The 19,919-nt window shown below is 38.8% G+C and overlaps 1 protein-coding gene across 3 annotated transcripts in view; it reads left to right on the top strand.

The window, feature by feature from the left end:
• Nucleotides 1-19,919, top strand: part of HDGFL3 (HDGF like 3) — a 96,481-nt gene that overhangs the window by 39,108 nt on the left and 37,454 nt on the right. For all 3 annotated transcript variants that reach the window (XM_032176257.2, XM_058427180.1, XM_032176258.2), the window contains exons 2-5: nt 4,442-4,518; nt 10,509-10,647; nt 10,972-11,130; nt 17,178-17,324. In XM_032176257.2, the coding sequence (XP_032032148.1) occupies nt 4,442-4,518; nt 10,509-10,647; nt 10,972-11,130; nt 17,178-17,324 (522 nt within the window). The remainder of the gene's footprint in view (nt 1-4,441; nt 4,519-10,508; nt 10,648-10,971; nt 11,131-17,177; nt 17,325-19,919) is intronic.

Genomic DNA, 19,919 nt, shown 5'->3' with positions numbered 1-19,919 from the left:
AGGTGTTCATAATAGTCTGAGGATCTTTTGCATTTCTGTGGAATTGGTTATAATGTCACCTTAGTCACTTCTGATTGTGCTTATTTGGATCTTCTCTTTTCTTTGTTAATTTTATTAACGATCTATGGATCTTGTTTATCCTTTTAAAGAACCATCTTTTGGTTTCATTGATCCTTGCATGGATTTTTGGGTTCAATTTCATTCAGTTCCACTCTGATTTTGTTATTTCTTTTCTTCTTTTAGCTTTGGGGTTAGTTTGTTCTTGTTTTTCTAGTTCCTCCAGGGAAGGTGTTAGATCATTATTTTGAGATCTTTCTAGTATTTTGAGGTTGGTGTTCAGCACTGTGAACTTTCCTCTTAACACTGCTTTTGCTACATCCCTGAGATTTTGGTATGTTACATCTCTGTTTTTATTTATTTCAAAGAATTATTTTATTTCTTCCTTGATTGCATTGTTTACCTAAAAGTCATTCAGGAGCAAGTTGTTTAATTTCCATGTAATTTGTGGTTTTGAGAGATCTTCTTGGTATTGATTTCTGTTTTTATTCCACTGTGGCCTGAGAATATGGTTGGTATGATTTTTTATCTTTTATTTTTTAGTTTATTGAGACTTGCTTTATGGCCAAGCATGTGGTCTATCTTGGAGTATGTTCTGTGTGCAGATGAGAAGGATGAATATTCTGTGGTTGTCTGTTAGGTCCAAGTGTTGAGTTTAAATCCAGAATTTCTTTGTTAGTTTTCTACCTTGATGATCTATCTAATGCTGTCGTGCTGTCAGTGGGGTGTTGAAGTCTCCCACTATTATTGTGTGGCTGTCTTTTCATTGGTCTGGAAGTACTTATTTTATGAATCTGGGTGCTCCAATGTTGGGCATGTACATATTTCGAATGGTTAAACCTTCTTGTTGAATTTAATTCTTCATGATGTACTGCCCTTCTTTGTACTGTTGTTTTTTTTTTTTTTTTCTTGAGATGGAGTCTCACTTTGCCACCCAGGCCTGGAGGTGCAGTGGCGCAGTCTCGGCTCACTGCAGCCTCTGCCTCCTGGGCTCAAGCCTTCCAGGTAGCTGGGATTCCAGGTACCTGCCTCAGCCTTCCAGGTAGCTGGGATTACAGGCGTCCGCCACCACGCCCAGCTAATTTTTTTTGTATTTTTAGTAGAGACAGGGTTTCACCATGTTGGCCAGGCTGGCCTCGATCTCCTGACCTCGGGTGATCCCCCTGCCTCGGCTTCCCAAAGTGTTGAGATTACAGGGGTGAGCCACTGCACTCAGCCTTCTTTGTCCTTTTTTTACTGTTGTTGATGTAAAGTCTGTTTTATCTGAGTACAGCAACTCCTGCTCTTTTATATTTTCCATTCACATGGTAGATCTTTTTCCAAACCTTTAGTTCGAGCTTACGGGTGTCGTTACGTCTAAGATGGGTCTCTGGAAGACAGGTGACAGGTAAGTCTTGTTTTCTTATCCAACTTGCCACTCTGTACCTTTTAAGTGGGGCATTTAGACTATTTACATTCAATGTTACTATTGATATGCAAGGTTTTGATTCTGTCATGAAGTTGTTGGTTGCTGATATGGTTTGATTTGTGTCCCTGCCCATATCTCATGTCAAATTATAATCCCAGTGTTGGAGGAGGGGCCTGGTGGGAGGTAATTGGATCATGGGGTTAGATTTCCTCTTTGCTATTCTTGTGATAGTGAGTGAGTTCTCATGAGATCTTCTTTAAAAGTGTGTAGCACCTTCCCCCTTTTCTCTCTTCTTCCTGCTCTGGACATGTAAGATGTGCCTCCTTCCTCTTCACCTTCCACCATGATTGTAAGTTTCCTGAGGCATTGTAAGTTTCCTGAGGTCCCCTGAAGCCATGCTTGCTGTACAGCCTGCAGAACCATAAGCCAGTTAATCCTCTCTTCTTTATAAATTACCCTGTCTCGGGTTCTTCTTTATAGCAGTGTGGGAACAGACTAATACAGTTGTTTTGTACTTTCTATTGTGTGGTTACTTTATAGGGTCTGCAGGCTATGTACCCAAGTGTGTTTTTTTGGTAGCAGGTATTATTCTTTTGTTTCCATATTTAGAACTTCCTTGAGGATCTCTTCTAAGGCTGGTCTAGTAGTAACGAATTCCTTTAGCACTTGCTTGTCTGGAAAATATTTTATTTTTCCTTTATTTCTGCTTATGAAATTTAGTTTGGTAGGATATGAAATTTTTGTTTGGAATTTATTTTCATTTTAGAATGCTGGAAATAGGCCTCCAGTCTCTCCTGGCTTGTAAGGTTTCTGCTGAGACATCTGCTGTTAGCCTGCTGGGGTTCCCTTTTTATGTAATCTGCCCTTTTTCTCTAGCTGCCTTCAATATTTTTTTCTTTAGAGTTGATGTTGGATAGTCTAGTGACTATATGCCTTGGTGATGTTCATTTTGTATAGTATTTCACCAGTATTCTCTGGATTTCTTGCATCTGGATGTCTACTTCTTTACTAAGATTTGGGAAATTTTCTTGAATTATTTCCTCAAATATATTTTCCTGGTTGTTTCCTTTTTCTTATTCTCTCTTAGGAATGTCAGTAATTCTTTGTTTTGGTCATTTTATATAATTCTGTATTTCTCAAAGACTGTTCATTTTTTATAATTCTTTTTCCTTTATTTTTGTCTGCCTGGACTAGTTCAAAAGACCGGTCTTCAAACTCTGAAATTCTTCCATCTGCTTGGTCAGTCTATTTCTTTTTTTTTTTTTTTTGGGATGGATTCTTGCTCTGTCACCCAGGCTGGAGTGCAGTGGCGCAATCTCGGCTCACTGCAAGCTCTGCCTCCCGGGTTGGCGCAATCTCGGCTCACTGCAAGCTCCGCCTCCCGGGTTCACGCCATTCTCCCGCCTCAGCCTCCCGAGTATCTGGGACTACAGGCGCCCGCCACTGCGCCCAGCTAATTTTTTGTATTTTTAGTAGAGACGGGGTTTCACCATGGTCTCGATCTCCTGACCTCGTGATCCGCCCGCCTCGGCCTCTCAAAGTGCTGGGATTACAGGCGTGAGCCACCGCGCCCGGCTATTTCTCTAGGGGCTCTGATAGCTAATAATAACAGTTAACAACTACCTGTCATTTATTAAGCAACTGGTATGTGCTAGAGATTCTAAACTACCATTCATTTGCTCACAGCAACCCTATATGATGAGTGTCAGTAGTTATATGTGAAGAGATAAAGAAACTGCAGTTGAGTGACTGGCCCAAGATCACACAGCCAATAAGTGACAAAGTTGTACCCAAGACTCGTACATAGATCTTGCTTCAAGAGAGTGACATACAGAGGTGGATTTACAATGAAGCTAATGAAACTTAAATTTCAGGGTTCCCCACTTGCTAGACGCCTATAAATGCTGGGAGTTGTCATGTTTGAGGTAGAGAGGGGAAGCTGAGGTATAACCAGAAAGCATTTCTATGTAAGCATTTCTGGGAACTTGCCTGATGGCGTCTCAGAAGAAAAGTTCTGGCAGTTTTCTTGTGGTTTATTTTCTTCTTGTAAATACTCACTTTTGTAATTGAACATTATATGTCTGAAAGATGAGAAGTTCAACCATCAGAGAAGGCTACATGAAATAAAATAGCATGCTTATAAACAACTCCATGCAGTTTCACACTGCTGAATCATGGCATGAGGAGAGAAAAGTGACAGGAGTTTAGACTGGTCGAAACCCTTTCTTGAAACATTCTAAGGAATAATGTATGTGTAATTATATAGTATTCTAAGGAATTTTGACTTTATCCTATCAGAGATTCTCAACCTCAGCTATAAGTAAGAATTGGTAGATCTGAGGAAGGAAGGGCTGAAATATCTTTATTTTTTTAAAGCTCCATAAGTGAGTCAGATGTACAGCTAGGAATGTTGTAAGCAATGAGAAGCTATAGACAGATTTGAAGTAAGGAAGTGACATAATCAGATGCGCATTTTCAAAGGGAATTCTACTTTAAATGGGTGGGAAGAGAGACTTGTAGTAGTCCAGGCAAGAGATGATGTCTTTTAATGACTGCATAATAGTTCATCAAATTAAGTTTTTATGATTCTGTTATGCATTATTTATGTTTCTAGGGATGTATATGTATTCACTGTTACTCAAAAGAAGTACATCTTTTTGTATTCTTTTTTTTTTTTTTTTTTTGGTTACTCTAATTTTTCACTAGGACAGATTCCCCGGAGTAATTCTGTTGAGTCAAAGGAAATGAGTAGTTTTGGCTCCTGCTTATAAATTATTATAATGGTTGTAATCCATTCCTAGAGTTGACTTCCATGTGGTGGGCCAAATAGGAACTTTAGAATCATTTTGTAAAGTTCTAAAAAACTATTTGAGTTTTGATTGATTTTATTTTGAAATTAGCAGTAAATTATCAGAACAATGCTCACATTGTATTTATGATAACCACTCACTCAGTAACTAAATTTATCTTTCATAGATTGATGAACTCCCAGAGGGAGCTGTGAAGCCTCCAGCAAACAAGTATCCTATCTTCTTTTTTGGCACCCATGAAACGTAAGTTAGCAAAAGTAGTTTCAACAGCTCTAACTTGAGTCTGCTATGCTACATTGTTATGGATGATCTCTGACATCTTACATCTTGTTAAAATCATTATAATCAGTTATATAAAATTGCCAAAGTTAATAATGTATTTTTGTTAATGTAAATAGTTTTCATGATAGAAGTCTTTGACTAAAAGCATATCTTTGCTTTTGAATGTCATTTGTGTTTCTGCTTAAATGTTGGTTATCACCCAGAAGTCTCCTCTAGGACAATTTTAAGTCCTAGAGTGGTTTCTATACCACTCCCAGTAATTTCTTCTATTGCTCTTATATATTTCCCTTCCAGAGAAGTTTTTTCCATTCATATTTCACAGAAAAAAGTTATGTTCTCTCTGGCTCTTTCACCTTGTTGGGCCCTCAAGGAAATATACCACCTTTTTTAGGTTTTCTAACTGTATTTGTTGGTGTACAGACTACACCGATGTAATAAAGGAACCTAAAAATACAATGTCTCAAATAGTATAGAAGTTTCTTTCTTTCTTTTGAAATAATTCAGAGGTAGGCAGGTAGATTGGGGTGGATAGACTACATTGCTCTAGGGACCCGAGCTGCTTCTGTTTTCTTGTCCTGTCATTAACTGCTAAAACAAAAAAACTGGCTCAGCAGCACATGTGCATCTTGCAGGCAGTGGGAAGGAGGAAAGAGAAGAGGTGAAGAACAAGTAGTTCCTTGTAGGGAAATGACAGGGAAGTTACATACAGTAGATCTTCACTTAACTTGATAGGTTCCTGGAAACTGCGACTTGAAACATCAGACAGCAGGCTGTCAACTAACTTCTTTTTGTTCAGTGTTGTCACAGTTTCCAAAAACCTATCGACATTAAGTGTGGACTTACTGTATATCATTTACACTTGCATTCATTCCAGTGACAAGAACTTGGTGATGTGGCCACATCTAGCTACAAGGGAAGCTGAGAAACAGTCTCTAGCTGGGCAACTCTGTATCCTGCTTTAAAAATTGGAAGGAATATCCAGTATAGGAAAAAAGAAGAGCACGAATACTGTGGAATAGTTGGCAATGTTTGACACACTGGAAACGGATATGGTTATTTACAACAAAAAACAAATGGAACAGAAATTGGAAATGTGGAGAAAAGCTAAAAACTGTCACAAAATTTTAAAGTCTTCAAATTCAGGGTCATCACTTATGTTCATTTGAATGTTAGTAGAGCCTAGCATGAACTTTCTTAGCTTGTTGTCTCTGCCACCCAACATCTTGCTCATTCTTGTCTTGAAAGAGAGTCAGGAGAAGCCTCTCAAGACAGACTTTTTTTCATGTGAAAAATAATTGTAATTTCTCTCAGGAAGTTTTACTTACTTTTGTATTATTTTTATGTAATAGACATTATGGACTATGCAACTGATTATGTTGTCCTCCTTAAGAGAGGTTGCTAGAAAGCTTAGAAATAAGTTTTACCTATAATAAATGCACAGGGCTTTATGATGCATATTTTTGCATTTTCCTTATTCCTGCCCCCATTTTGTTTTTGTACCATTGGTTTGATTTTTTTAGAACCCATCTCCAAGTGATGTGGTTGTACAGTAGTCTATGTGTGATTTTTTGCTGGTTTCATCATCCAGAAGCAGATTTAAAAATACCTGGGGGAGAATTAACTTCAAAAAACCTGTCATAACATTGGTTCTACTGAACTTTTACTAAGTATTGGGTGTCCCTGAACCTGAGATTATACTTGTCCTGGCAAGTATGAATGTTCACCCTCTCTGAAGGCAGAAATTATGTCAGTGTTTCTTACTCTGCTTACACAGTGCTTAACACAGTGCCTGGCCCATGGTAGGTGTTTAAAAAATAGCTATCAATTAAATTAAAATTAGTTAAATGATGCAGGGTAGGTATGTGAAAAGTGAGGTGAGCTTAACAAGAAGGCTACGTTTGGTTCAGCTAAAGGAGTACCCTAGGCAGGACCAGAATTTTCCTCAGAACATGACTTTGAATCTGTTGTAATTCTGAGGTAGGTGACTGGAGCCTCAAGTTCTTCTGCTTCTAACATAAACCCAGTAGTTTTAGTCTAGACAATTTTCAAGGAACCCTTAACATGGAAAAATACATCATCATCAGTGCATTCAGCTTTGAAAAAATGTATTTTCTTTTCTACGCTTAAAAAATTGTAAAACATACAGCAATTAACCAATTGAGAGGGGATTTGATTTATCCAATTATCTATAATCCAGAAAAAAACAGGGTTGTTTATCAAAAAATTACAACTTGTTTTAGAATAGTTCATTCAGGCTCCCTCTTGCCGGCAGTAGCTAACATGGCCAGTTGTCAGTTAAAGTCATTCCTGCGGAATGCTAGTAAAAATGTATCATTTATTCATAAAAGAATGCTTCCTGTAGCAGGAAGACGTCCATCTCATACATCCAAAAGTGGGACAAGATAAAAATAAAGAAGGCAAAAATTGTTAACTCTTTCATCAAAAAATAATGACCATTAGCCCTGACTCTTGTGGCATTATTACAGTATAGGCAGCTGAGTGCAGTGGTTCATGCCTGTAATACCAGCACTTTGGGAGGCCAAGGCTGGAGGATCACTTTAGCTCAGGAGTTCGAGACTAGCCTGGGCAATATAGTGAGATCCTGTCTCTACAAAAAATAACATTAGCCAGGCATGGTGGCTGTAGTCCTAGCTACTCAGGAGCCTGAGGTGGGAGGATCACTTGAGCCTGGAAGCCAAAGCTACAGTGAGAGACCCTTTCTCCCCTGCCCAAAAAAATAAGTATAGGCAAGCTCTGATTAGCATCAAGTAGCTAATATGAATACCAGGCAGCTTAGCCCACAGTTATTTCTTAAGCATAGAGTCAAAGACTGGGGAAGGTTAAAAGCTAGAGTCTAATAATTCACGACAAATTCCTCTAAAAGTGAAGTTGCCATACACAAAGTCCATTTATTGTGTTCAGTTTATCAAGCAAGACTTTGACTTGTTTTATTAAGATGTCCAGTAATGTAATAAATTATTTCTGGGTTCAATGAGGTGGAATCATGCTGACTGAGCAATTAAAGGTGAACATTGAGGAAAAGTTTGGTGCTTCTTAAAAGTTTGGTGCTTCTTAAACCGCTCTGGATTCAGAAAGCTTACCCAGGAGTTTTAATGAACTTGAAGTTTTTGATCAGCTGGACAATTTGAGGGATCAACACTGAGACCCAGGCAGAAAATGGAATTTACAGAGATTAATAGTAAACTGTTAACCTCTCATCTGAAAGCTTTCAGTATCTTCTCTTTACTGATAATTTCCAAATTTACATCTCTAGCTTACACCTTTCCCCTCTACTCCAGAGTCCTCTCTCCAGCTGCCTTACATCTCCACTTGGATGTCTAAACTGGATTTTAAATGTAGCATTCAAAACTGAGTTTTTTGCCCCCAAATATTGTTCCTCCAAAAAATATTTCAATTTCGGTAAATACCAACTCCTTATTTCTCAGTCTAAAACCTTGGAGATGGCCAGGTGCGGTGGCTCATGGCTGTAATCCCAGCACTTTGGGAGGCTGAGGTGGGCGGATCACAAGGTCAGGAGATCAAAACCATCCTGGCCAACATGGTGAAACCCCGTCTCTACTAAAAATACAAAAATTAACTGGGTGTGGTGGCGCATGCCTGTAATCCCAGGTCCTCGGGAGACTGAAGCAGAAGAATCGCTTGAACTAGGGAGTCGGAAGTTGCAGTGAGCCGAGATCGTGCCACTGCACTCCAGCCTGGCGACAAAGTGAGACTCCGTCTCAAAAAAAAAAAAAAAAAAAAAAAAAAATCCTTAGAGGTATCCTCAACTCTTCCACCCTTTCTCACATATGCCATATCCAGCCCATCAACAAATCTTGATGCTATTTCTTGAGAATGAATTCAGGATCTGACCACTTCTTACCAACGGTACTGCTTACACCCTGGTTCAAGTCAGCATCATTACTTCAGAAGCCTTCTAATTAGTCTCCCTGCTTCTACTGTAGCAACTAAGTCTTCAGTTTGTTTTCAGTACAGCAGCCAAAGTTATCCTATTAAAACATAAATTGCCACTTCTCTTCTCAGAACCTTTAATGGCTTCCCATCTCACTCAAAGCCTTTATAGTAGCCTTCAAGGCCCTAAATAATCTGTGCCCCCACTCTGTTAACCTGTCTCACACCGGTCGTCCGTCACTCATTTCACTCTAGCCACACTGACCTCTTCTGTTTCTCAAACTTAGGAGGCACTCTTCCTCTCCCACCTGAGGGACCTTGTACTTGCTCTTTCTTCAACTTGTTCTTTTCTTTTCCAGGTAACTGCATGAGTTGTTCCTTCGCTTTCTTTGTTCTTTACTTAGCCATTCCCTTTGCCTTCCTTGATCTGTATGTCTATAATTATAAAATCCGTCTCCTATTCTTCCCATCCTTCTCTGCTTTATTTTTTTTAGCACACATACTGTATATTTTGTTTATCTTTTTATTTTCCAAACTCCCACCCCTGCCACTAGAACTTGTGCTCCAAGAAAACAGAGATGTTTGTCTCTTTGTTCCCTGTAGCTCCTCTGGAATAGTGCCTGGCACATTGTATTAACAAATGTTCAATCAATGTTTGTTGAATGAAGGAATATGTGAATCTCAGTTTGAAAAGTAAGCTCTAGGGGTGTCAGCCAGAACTGTGGCCTAATGCTAAAGACTCTGATTTGAATGCTCAGATCTATTAGCCAGGCTTAGAATTTGTTCTAACTTCTTTTTTTTTTCTTGGTTATGATTAATTTAGGATGTGGTTTAAATTGGATAAGAGTCTATCTGCTTTGTCACTTCTAATTTTTTTCTTACTTAGTGTCTCATTAAACACTAAAATGATTTTTTAATTTGTAGAAATAATAGGCCGGGCACGGTGGCTCATGTCTGTAATCCCAACACTTTGGGAGGCCGAGGCGGGCGGATCACCTGAAGTCAGGAGTTCGAGACCAGCCTGACCAATGTGGTGAAACCCCGCCTCTACTAAAAATACAAAATTAGTCAGGTGTGGTGGAGCATGCCTGTAATCCCATACTTGGAAGGCTGAGGCAGGAAAATCCCTTGAACCCGGGAGATGGAGGTTGCAGTGAGCCGAGATCATACCATTGCACTCCAGCCTGGGTAACAAGAGCAAAACTCCATCTCAAAAAAAAAAAGAAAAGAAATAATAGTGAATAAATATACTAACGCGGTACAGTGGTGCCCCCTTTATCTGTAGGGGATACATTCCAAGACCTCCAGTGGATGTCTAAAACCGTGGATAGTATGAAGCCTATATATACTATGATTTTTCCATGTGATAACAGAGACAGCTACTAAGTAGCTAGTGGGCAGGTAGTGCAAATATGATGGATATGCTGGACAAAGGGATGATTCATGTCCCAGGCAGGATGGAGTGGGCGTGAGATTTTATCGCCTACTCAGAGGGGTGTAATATTTAAAACTTACGAATTGTTCATTTTCCATTGAATATATTTGGACCACAGTTGACTATGGGTAACTAAAACCACAGAAGGCAAAACCACAGTTAAGTGGGGAAGTACTATATAGAGAGTTAAAATCTTTTTTTATTCTAGTATTTATATTTTTACTGTGAATTTCACAAAACCCTTACTTATGGTAAGATTAATATAGATAAATCTTAGTTTAAGATGATGATTTAGGTGGCCCAAGTAGACATATTTAATTCTACTTATGTAACTAAAAATCGGTTTTTAAATGAAGATATTGATAATTTAAAAGTAAAATCAAAGTAGCGCAATCCAGGTGGCTGGCTTGTGTGCTTAGCTATCCATTTTTTCTGCCTTGATGTGTCTAAAACACCTCGTAATATGTGCCTAACTTGAAGGGTTTATATGTACTTTAGATTTGTTTGCTATAGTATGCTCTGACGTCTTCACTGATATTGATGTTTAAAATATCTTACCTTTGAAGGTCAGTGTGTCAATTCTATTTCTAATATGTCTCTGCAGTGCATTTCTAGGTCCCAAAGACCTTTTTCCATATAAGGAGTACAAAGACAAGTTTGGAAAGTCAAACAAACGGAAAGGATTTAACGAAGGATTGTGGGAAATAGAAAATAACCCAGGAGTAAAGTTTACTGGATACCAGGTAATGGCTTACCTCCTTGTCACTTGCTATATCTCACTTCTTTGGTTTTAACACTTTTTCAAATCTTATACGTCCTTTCTACTAATAGTTACCTTGAAGTCAGAATTCTTTTTGACTCCAGTAGCATTTTGGATTAAATGTAATTCTTAATCAGAAGAGTTCAAATCAAGTGTCCATTGGAAAATTCAGTTTGCAGCGCTTTGTTTTTGAAAATCTTCCGAGTAAGCGGAACCCTTTCAAATTAAAACAGAGTAGTTCTTTTCAGGGTTTGTTCTTTGCTATTTTTTCAAAAATGTAATCAGCTAATATTTTATTATTTCTTAGGCAATTCAGCAACAGAGCTCTTCAGAAACTGAGGGAGAAGGTGGAAATACTGCAGATGCAAGCAGTGAGGAAGAAGGTGATAGAGTAGAAGAAGATGGAAAAGGCAAAAGAAAGAATGAAAAAGCAGGCTCAAAACGGAAAAAGTCATATACTTCAAAGGTTACTAAGAAACTTCTCATTGTTATTAATGTTATAAGCATATCCATTAAACATTTTTAGATTATTTTCCATGTGTTTATTGGGTACATAGAAATATACTAAATTCTATGGAGCCTCTGCCTTTAGGGACAAAATACAGCAGAGGGAAGTCAGGTAACCTTAGATATTAGAGCAATCTGACTATTGACTCTTTAGGGCTGATTTGGCCCTGAAAATACCACCTTTTTAGTTGGAGGAGAACTGTTCTTTAGTTAAGGATATATGAGTAGCTTTGCCTGGTACAACAACCTCCAGACGAGCTCTAAAGAATTGAGAAATGTAGGAGACACCCTATAATTCAAGACTATGTCTATGTACTATATGTGTAAATGCATCACATGTAACTTAACTGTGGGGTTCTAAGAAATGCATCATGGCTGGGCGTGGTGGCTCACACCTGTAATCTCAGCAGTTTGGGAGGCTGAGGCAGGCAGATCACAAGGTCAGGAGATCGAGACTATCATGACTAACACGGTGAAACCCCGTCTCTACTAAAAATATAAAAGCAAAATTAGCTGGGCGTGGTGGCGGGCGCCTATAGTCCCAGCTACTCAGGAGGCTGAGGTGGGAGAATGGCATGAACCCAGGAGGCGGAGCTTGCAGTGAGCCAAGATCGTGCCACTGCACTCCAGCCTGGGTGACAGAGCGAGACTCCGTCTCAAAAAAAAAAAAAAAGAAATGCATCATTAGGCAATTTTGTCAATGTGCAAACAACATAGAGACATAGAGTATACTTACTCAAACGTAGGTGGTACAGCCTACCGCACGTCCAGGCTTCGTATATGTGGTCTGTCAGTGACCAAAACATTACTATGTGACATGACTGTAAAAAGATATATTTTTACTTGTCATTCTGCTTCAAAGAATATGCTTTGGCTGTTTATTTATTCAGTTCTTTTATTTCCTGATCACCTAGTCTATTCCAGACACCAGACTAGGTATACAGTGGTGAGCAACTCCATTCCTGCCTTCACATAAATTATAGTACAACAGAGAGTGGGGGTAGCACACAGTAATCACGTAAATAATAAGTTGTGAAAGGATGTGAAGGAATTGAATGGGAGCAGGGGGACCTAAAATAGGTCCCCTATTTTAGATAGGGTGGCCAGGGCTTTCTGAAAATGTGTGGTTTATGCTGAGACCTCAAAGAAGAGAGTGGGAGGAGAAGCCATATATGGCAGAGGGAAAGGAATGTAGCAGCAAAGCTCTGAGGCAGGGAAGAGTTTAGCATGTTTTTCCTGTATTGAAAGAAGGTGTGGCTGGAGAATCATGACCAAGGGGGAAAGGCTGGCAAAGGCCTAATAATGCAGACTTGTAGGCCATAATGAGAAATTTGGATTTTATTCCAAATCTAACAATACTTGAAGATTTTAAACAGAGAAATGACATGATCCTAGATTTACAAATTGAAAATCTAGGTTTTTTCATATGGTAATTCAGAAATACAGTTGAAAGAACTCTGAGATTGTGAAAATTATTCACCTTTTAGAAACTGAAAGCAAGATAAATGGATCCTTGAAGACCAAAGATTGGTACAGGTTTCACTATAATTGGTCTGTCACATGATTGAATACCTGGATAAATTACTTCTATTTAAATTCTGGTATTTAGTGGCTGAATATACTTAGGAAACTCTAAAAACAAGTACCTAGAGTTTATTAGACTATCAGTATTTATTTTGTTAGTATATAAAATCTTACCCAACTGGCATACAGGCAGAATTGTGTGAATGCAGCATTATTTCCTGTGTACCTAATGAAAAACATGTGATTGCCTTGGATGGGGATAAAGTTTGCAAATGACGACAAAGTAATTAGAATTTTTCTTGTCAGACTTTATCTTCCATTGCAATTATTTTTTTAAGCTGAATTTCTGTTAGCATTTTGGACTCCATTTAAACACCTACTTGAATTGATTTTACTTAATTTATGATTGCCTGCTGAGCTTCCACCTAATGCGTTGCGCAACCCTAAATTATCTAAGCTACCTAATGTTGCCTAGGCATTTAATAGTGTGGATATGTGGCTTTTAAATGCCATTATTTTATTGCTTGTTACAAAGACCAAAAGTAATGGGGCTCCACCTGGGTGGACTTAAAATTTAAAGCAGAGAAAGGGTAAAGACACACTTAGCTTGCTAATGTTTATCTGTTTTAAATTAAGGGATCATTTCCTTTGCTTTCCTTGAAGATTACAACTTCATGATCATTTAATAGCCTTTTGGCTGGGCACAATGGCTCATACCTGTAATCCCAACACTTTGAGTGGCTGAGACAAGTGGATCTCTTGAGCCCAGGAGTTTGAGATCAGCCTGGTCAACATAGTGAGACCTCATCTCCACAAATAATAAAATTAGCCAGGAGTGATTGCTCACACCTGTAGTCCAGCTACTTGGGAGGCTGAGGTGGAAGGATTGCATGAGCCCAGGAGGTCCAGGCGAGTATTGAGCCATGATCATGCCACGGCCCTCCAGCCTGGGAAACAGAGTGAGACCCTGTCTCAAAGGGGAAAAAAAAAAAAGAATAGCTTTTTATTTTTAATATCAATGAAATAACCTAGCATAATGGTTCTCAAACTGTTACATGTTTTAAAATTACATGGAAGATTTATAAAGACAAGCTTACATTGTTTGACAAGCTTGCCACATTCAATAGTTATACTACGTTTACTAGGAGAACAAAAAGTTTTTTCACTTTTACTATCATTCTTGATCTTAACTGGAAACACTCCACATTTGTATCATTAAATCCCTGTTTTCCCTTCTTGTAAAAAGTAAAAATCACCACATTTTAGCATGACATTTTAGGCTTGGTTGGTAGTTTCAGTTAAGTAAAATAGAAACATTGTTGAACCCCATCCCCAGAATTTCTATTTCAGAAGGTCTAGGGTGGAGTCTAGGAATCAAATTTCCAGGTGAGGCTTATCCTGCTGATCTGGGAACCACATTTAGAGAACCACTCGCCTAGCATAACTTCATTGTCCTCTTTTGCTTCCCAAATGCTTTTTAAAAAACAAATATGGTGATTTTTCCTTTTTTTTTTTTTTTCCTTTGTCTTGAGACAGGGTCTTGCTCTGTCACCCAGGCTGGTGTGCAGTGGTGCAATCTCGGCTCACTGCAACCTCTGCACCCTGGGCTCAAGCTACCCTCCCACCTCAGCCTCCCCAGTAGCTGGGACCACGGACGTGCATCACCACATGCTGCTTTTTTTTTTTTTTTTTTTTTTTTTAAAGTAGAGACCGGATTTTATCATGTTGCCCAGGCTGATCTCAAACTCCTGAGCTCAAACAGTCTGCCCGCCTCAACCTCCCAGAGTGCTGGGATTACAAGTGTGAGCCACTGCGCCCAGCCAGCTTTTATGTCTATTTCTTAAGAGTTGAATAGTCTTCCTTTGCATGGAAAATTAGTGGCTCACAAACTTTTTTTTTTTTACTACATTCCAGTTGGGTAGAGGAAAAGGCCCCACACCTGTCTCCTCTACCTCACCTGATTTCAGTTTTCTAAAGAAAACGCTCAGTAATCATAATGAAAAGTCATGCTATAATAGATTTGAGGGAGATTATATGTCTTCTCTCTTCAGCAGTAAGGCTATGGATTATTCATATTTGAGTCGTAACAGATACTGGAAAATCATAGGTCAAAAATATTTTGCATACAAATTATTTACTATGTACAATAGGACTAATGAGAGCCTCACAACAAACTAAACTGATGTTGATAAACCACCAGTAATTTTAGTTTAAAAAAACAAAGATAGCAAAAATCAAACACACAACCAATTTAAGACCACACTGATAAAACCGAGTCCTTCTCCAAAATTACAGGAGTTTCAGTAATCTGAAAAACTTTTCAAGGTTACCAAATAGAGCTTGGCAGCCAGATTTCTTCATAGAATACTAAATGCTGTGACTCATTAATAAAACTCTAGTAATGTGCTAATTCTATTCTGTATATCCCAAATACATGCCAAATTGTAATACTTATAAACTAATTTATAAGGTTACTCATAAAGATCCTCTGTGAGCATTAGAAATTTTAGGGAGTTGTTCATTATTATAAGAACTGCCAGGGGCCGGGCATGGTGGCTCACGCCTGTAATCCCAGCACTTTGGGAGGCCGAGGTGGGCAGATCATGAGGTCAGGAGATCGAGACCATCCTGGCTAACACAGTGAAACCCCTTCTCTACTAAAAATACAAAAAAATTAGCCGGGTGTGGTGGCGGGTGCCTGTAGTCCCAGCTACTTGGGAGGCTGAGGCAGGAGAAGGGCGTGGTGTGAACCCAGGAGGCAGAGCTTGCAGTGAGCCGAGATAGCCCCACTGCCCTCCAGCCTGGGCAACAGAGCGAGTCTCCGTCTCAAAAAAAAAAAAAAAAAAAAAAAAAAAAAAGAACTGCCTATTGAGGACTGTTATTTGAAAAATTACTATATAAAGCTGTTGCTACATTTTAATAATTATAAGGAGAAAGTGTTTCACTTTTACTATTGTCATTCTTGATCGTCACTTGAAATACTCCACATTTGTATTATTAAATCCCTGTTTCCCTTCATGTAAAAAGTAAAAAATCACATTTTAAACTGACATTTTGAGCTTGGCTGGTAGTTTCAGTTAAGTAAAATAGAAACAGTTTAATTATATATTCTGACACACAGCTAGAGGATGTTTTCTCTTTGTTTGTGTTTTGTTTTTTTGAGACAGAGTCTCACTCTGTCACCCAGGCTTGAATGTCACTGCAACCTCCACCTCCCAGGTTCAAGTGATTCTCCTACCTCAGCCTCCCAAGTAGCTGGGATTACAGGCCTCCCGCCACCACACCCAGCTAATTTCGTATTTTTGGTAGAGACGGGGTTTCACCGTGTTGGCCAGGATGGTCTCAAACCCCTGAGCTCAGATGATCTGCCCGCCTCAGCCTCCCAAAGTGCTGAGATTAAAGGCGTGAGCCATTGCGCCCGGCCCCAGGTGATTTTCGTAGTTTTAGTAGAGACGGGGTTTTGCCATGTTGGCCAGGCTGATCTCAAACTCCTGACCTTACTTAGGTGATCCACCCGCCTCGGCCTCCCAAAGTGTTGGGATTACAGGCGTGAGCCACCATGCCCGGCCTATGTTTTCTCTTTGAAAGTTGCATTTTAAAAAATTGATTATCTGAAGAAGCTTCAGTTTGCTCATTCGTTTCTGGAAGACCAGAAGTAACTTGGCAAAATCAGTTTTGCCTTACCTCTTATTTGCAATGTGCTTGAAGAGTCTTAAAATGTCTCAAAGAGGAAGTGTAGAAAAACACTATATTTTACTTTCTTAAGGCGCACAATTGGGGCCAGCTTTCTATAATTTTAACGCAATGCTGCCAAGCAACTCTTGAGGCAAACTAATTGTATTTTCATCTTCCTCTAGAGTTCATCTTGTTTTCAAATGCAAGATGACAAGGAAAAGGGACTGGTTCACCAGTATGGCCTTGAGTTCTTAAATAACGCTCCATAATTGAAAAGATTAGTTTATATCAAACAGTTTTGTCAAGATGATTCTGGGTATCCCATTAGCCAAACAGCTTCAAGAGGTGTTCCAGCAGGAATATCTATATATTCTCTTAGACAGTTCACCTCACTTCTTTCAATTTCCACTACTATAAAATGATGGGGAGGACAAGATGACCTTTAGGGTACCTTCCAGTTCTGTAGCCTTCTTAAGGTGGTGTCCATCCAGCTGTATTTATTCATTGACAGTGTTCTAGGTACATTAATCTTCATTTTCTGCTTTTAATATCACATTGCTGGAAATAACTAAGAGGTCACCTAGCCCACTTCTGCTTCCTTTCCAGCTAGTTAAATCAAGGCCCAATGAGGTGAAATGATTTGTCCAGTGTCACCTAGCTCAGCCTTGGCATACTGCATGTTGCATCAGTATATCCTCTATCAACCACTAAGACTAGATAGATGCAAGTCAGCTATTTCTGCATCTCTTACTTGTACATTTGGATTTCTGCTTTTGACTGTAATATTTAACTTGTCTAAACATTTAGAAATCCTCTAAACAGTCCCGGAAATCTCCAGGAGATGAAGATGACAAAGACTGCAAAGAAGAGGAAAACAAAAGCAGCTCTGAGGGTGGAGATGCAGGCAACGACACAAGAAACACAACTTCAGACTTGCAGAAAACCAGTGAAGGGGTAAGGATGTGCTTATAATTTCTCTTACCTTCTATTAGAAGACATTTTGCTTCAGATTCAGCATCCATATGTCAGCATTAGTAAACATTGTGTTGATAAATGGAGAAGTATTCTCAGCCTATTATATGCATCCACTCAGCTCTTTAATATAATCAATTTAATTCTTAGAGTCTGAACAAAAGAGCCAGGTGAGAATTATACCTGCCTGTCAATTTGGATCTCTATGAACAGGTTTATTTTTCTTTATACTAACTTTAGCAACTTTAGAGTGTTTTTAAAGTACAGTGTGAAATACTGAAATTATGAAATGCCACCTCAAAATTCAACAGTTGTATTTCTTTTATCACAAAATCAATGGCATGTTCAAAATAGAGTATTACATACTGCTGCTTCTTTCCCAGAAGCAGTGTGTAATTCAGTGTACCCATGAGGACTTTAAATATGCAAGCAATGTTTGAATATTGATATTTAAAGTACCCCTAGGGACAAATTTGTCTACGATGACTCTTCATAACTTTTGTTAACCTTTGTTAACTTCAAAGCACAGGTAAGTCCACCTTTGTAAAAAAGCTTGGTGGAGGCAAATTTTGCCCCCATGCATTTTCCATGAGTCTTTCCTCTATGAAGACTAGTTACACAACGTCAAATCATTTAAAAATAATGACCTAAGAAATTTATCTGGTTTCCGCTGAGTTCTTGCCTGTTTGTGTCAGTCCTGTTTACCTCTCAACTCTTTTCTTCCTTCATCCCAGTTATCTATAATTACTCCCAAAGTATTATGATTCTGATTGTTCTCTTATTCCTCTCACCCAGCTCAGCCCTACTGTGTCCTCTGCTTATCTTCATCCTCTTGACTTTTCTTTAATAAGTAGTCCTCTATCATTACTTTTGCCAGCAGCCTTCCCAGGGACATATACCTGCTAACAGTCACTGAGAGCTTGAATACCTGGCTCACTTGATTTTCTTTTTATTCCACCTGCTACCTTTATGTCAGGTCGCTTCAGTATGCAAATAGCAACAACGCCAACAATTTCTCTTCCCTTTACTACCAAACTTATTTCTAGATGCACTTCTCATGACAAAGGAAGAGTTGTCCTACCCCCTTAATACTCAGAATGTGGTCGGTGAACCAGTAGCATCAACATTAGGTGGGAGCTTGTTAGAAATGCAGAATCTCAGACCTGCCGCAAACTCCAGATTCTGAATCAGAATCTGCATTTTAACTCAACCCCAAGTAATTCATATGCACAGGAAAGTCTGAGAAGCACTAATTTACATCTTTCTATTGTCGTCGTTCAGAATATTATCTCTTCCTGTTTTCTCCAAAGCATACTCCGTCATTTGTCCCCTTCTTCTATACCACAACTTCTTTTCCACTGGCTCCTTCCCCCTGCCTATAAACAGCCTAAGGTCTCCCTTAATCTTGACAATACCTCCCTTCAATCTTACGTTCTACCCTTTTCACTTTTCCCTTCATCTCTAAACTTCGTAAAAAGAATGATCTTTTCTCCCAGTCTCCATTTCCTCTCCTCCTCCTTATGACTTAACCCGTTGCACTTATTTCTTCTTTGACCACTTCATTGAAATTGCTCTTGTAAAGGTTCCTAGTGATCCTCTCCTTGCCCAATCCAACGTCTCGTTTAGTCTTCGTTTTCACCTCTGCAAAATTTAATACCATCAGACATTTCTCCTCCTGACTTTTCCTCCAAGTTACCAATCTCTTCCTCTTCTTCTCCCTGTTCCTTCTTAGTCTTTTTCTAGAGCTCCTTTCTTCAGTCTGACTTGGCACACTTCTACTCTGAAAACTTCTTGTGTTCATCTTATCCATTCACGTGATTTCAACTTTACTGATTACGTTTTCATTCTATATATCCTATGCATTGTAGATTCATTGTTCTAACCACTAATAAAACCATTTCTTCTTGAAAGCACCTTAGAACATAATAGCTGCTACTACCTAGCACTAGTATCCTGTGTGCCACATATTGTGCGTGCTCTGCATGCATTATCTCATTTAATCCTCATACAAACTTCAGGAGGTAGGTGCAGGTATTGCTTTTGCTTTTTAGTTGGGGAAACTGAGACTGAAAGAATTGGCCTAGGATCACACAGCTAGTAAGAGCTCATGTAGGAAGCAAGAGCCTATTTTTAATGATATATTTATTATGTACAAAATAATATATATAAATATAAGGTTATAAACTATAAAGTGACCCTACCACCGAACCTAAAAACTAGAACATCACAATTAACTTGTATCTATTTACGTATTCTTTCCAGTCCCTCTTCCTACCCAGAGATGACCACTAATGTTGTGTTATTTCCTTTTCTTTTTAAAATGTTTGCCCATGCCTAACATATAGGTGTATACTTAAACAGTATATTGTTTAATATTACTTATTTTTAGCTTTTTAAAAACTTCTGACATTCACTCAGCACTGTTTTCCCAAGATTCCTTCATGTGGTTATGTGTAGCAGTAGTGTATTTTAACTACTGTATAATAATTCAGTTTTATGGGTATACCACAACTTATTTATCCAGTCTCCTATTGATAGGCAATTGGGAATTGGGTTGTTTCCAGCTTTTTGCAATTA

This window comes from Hylobates moloch, unplaced genomic scaffold (assembly GCF_009828535.3).
Source record: "Hylobates moloch isolate HMO894 unplaced genomic scaffold, HMol_V3 SCAFFOLD_14, whole genome shotgun sequence".
NCBI lineage: Eukaryota > Metazoa > Chordata > Mammalia > Primates > Hylobatidae > Hylobates > Hylobates moloch.
Note: the sequence above shows the minus strand (reverse complement) of the source record. Positions and strands in the feature narration are given on the sequence as shown.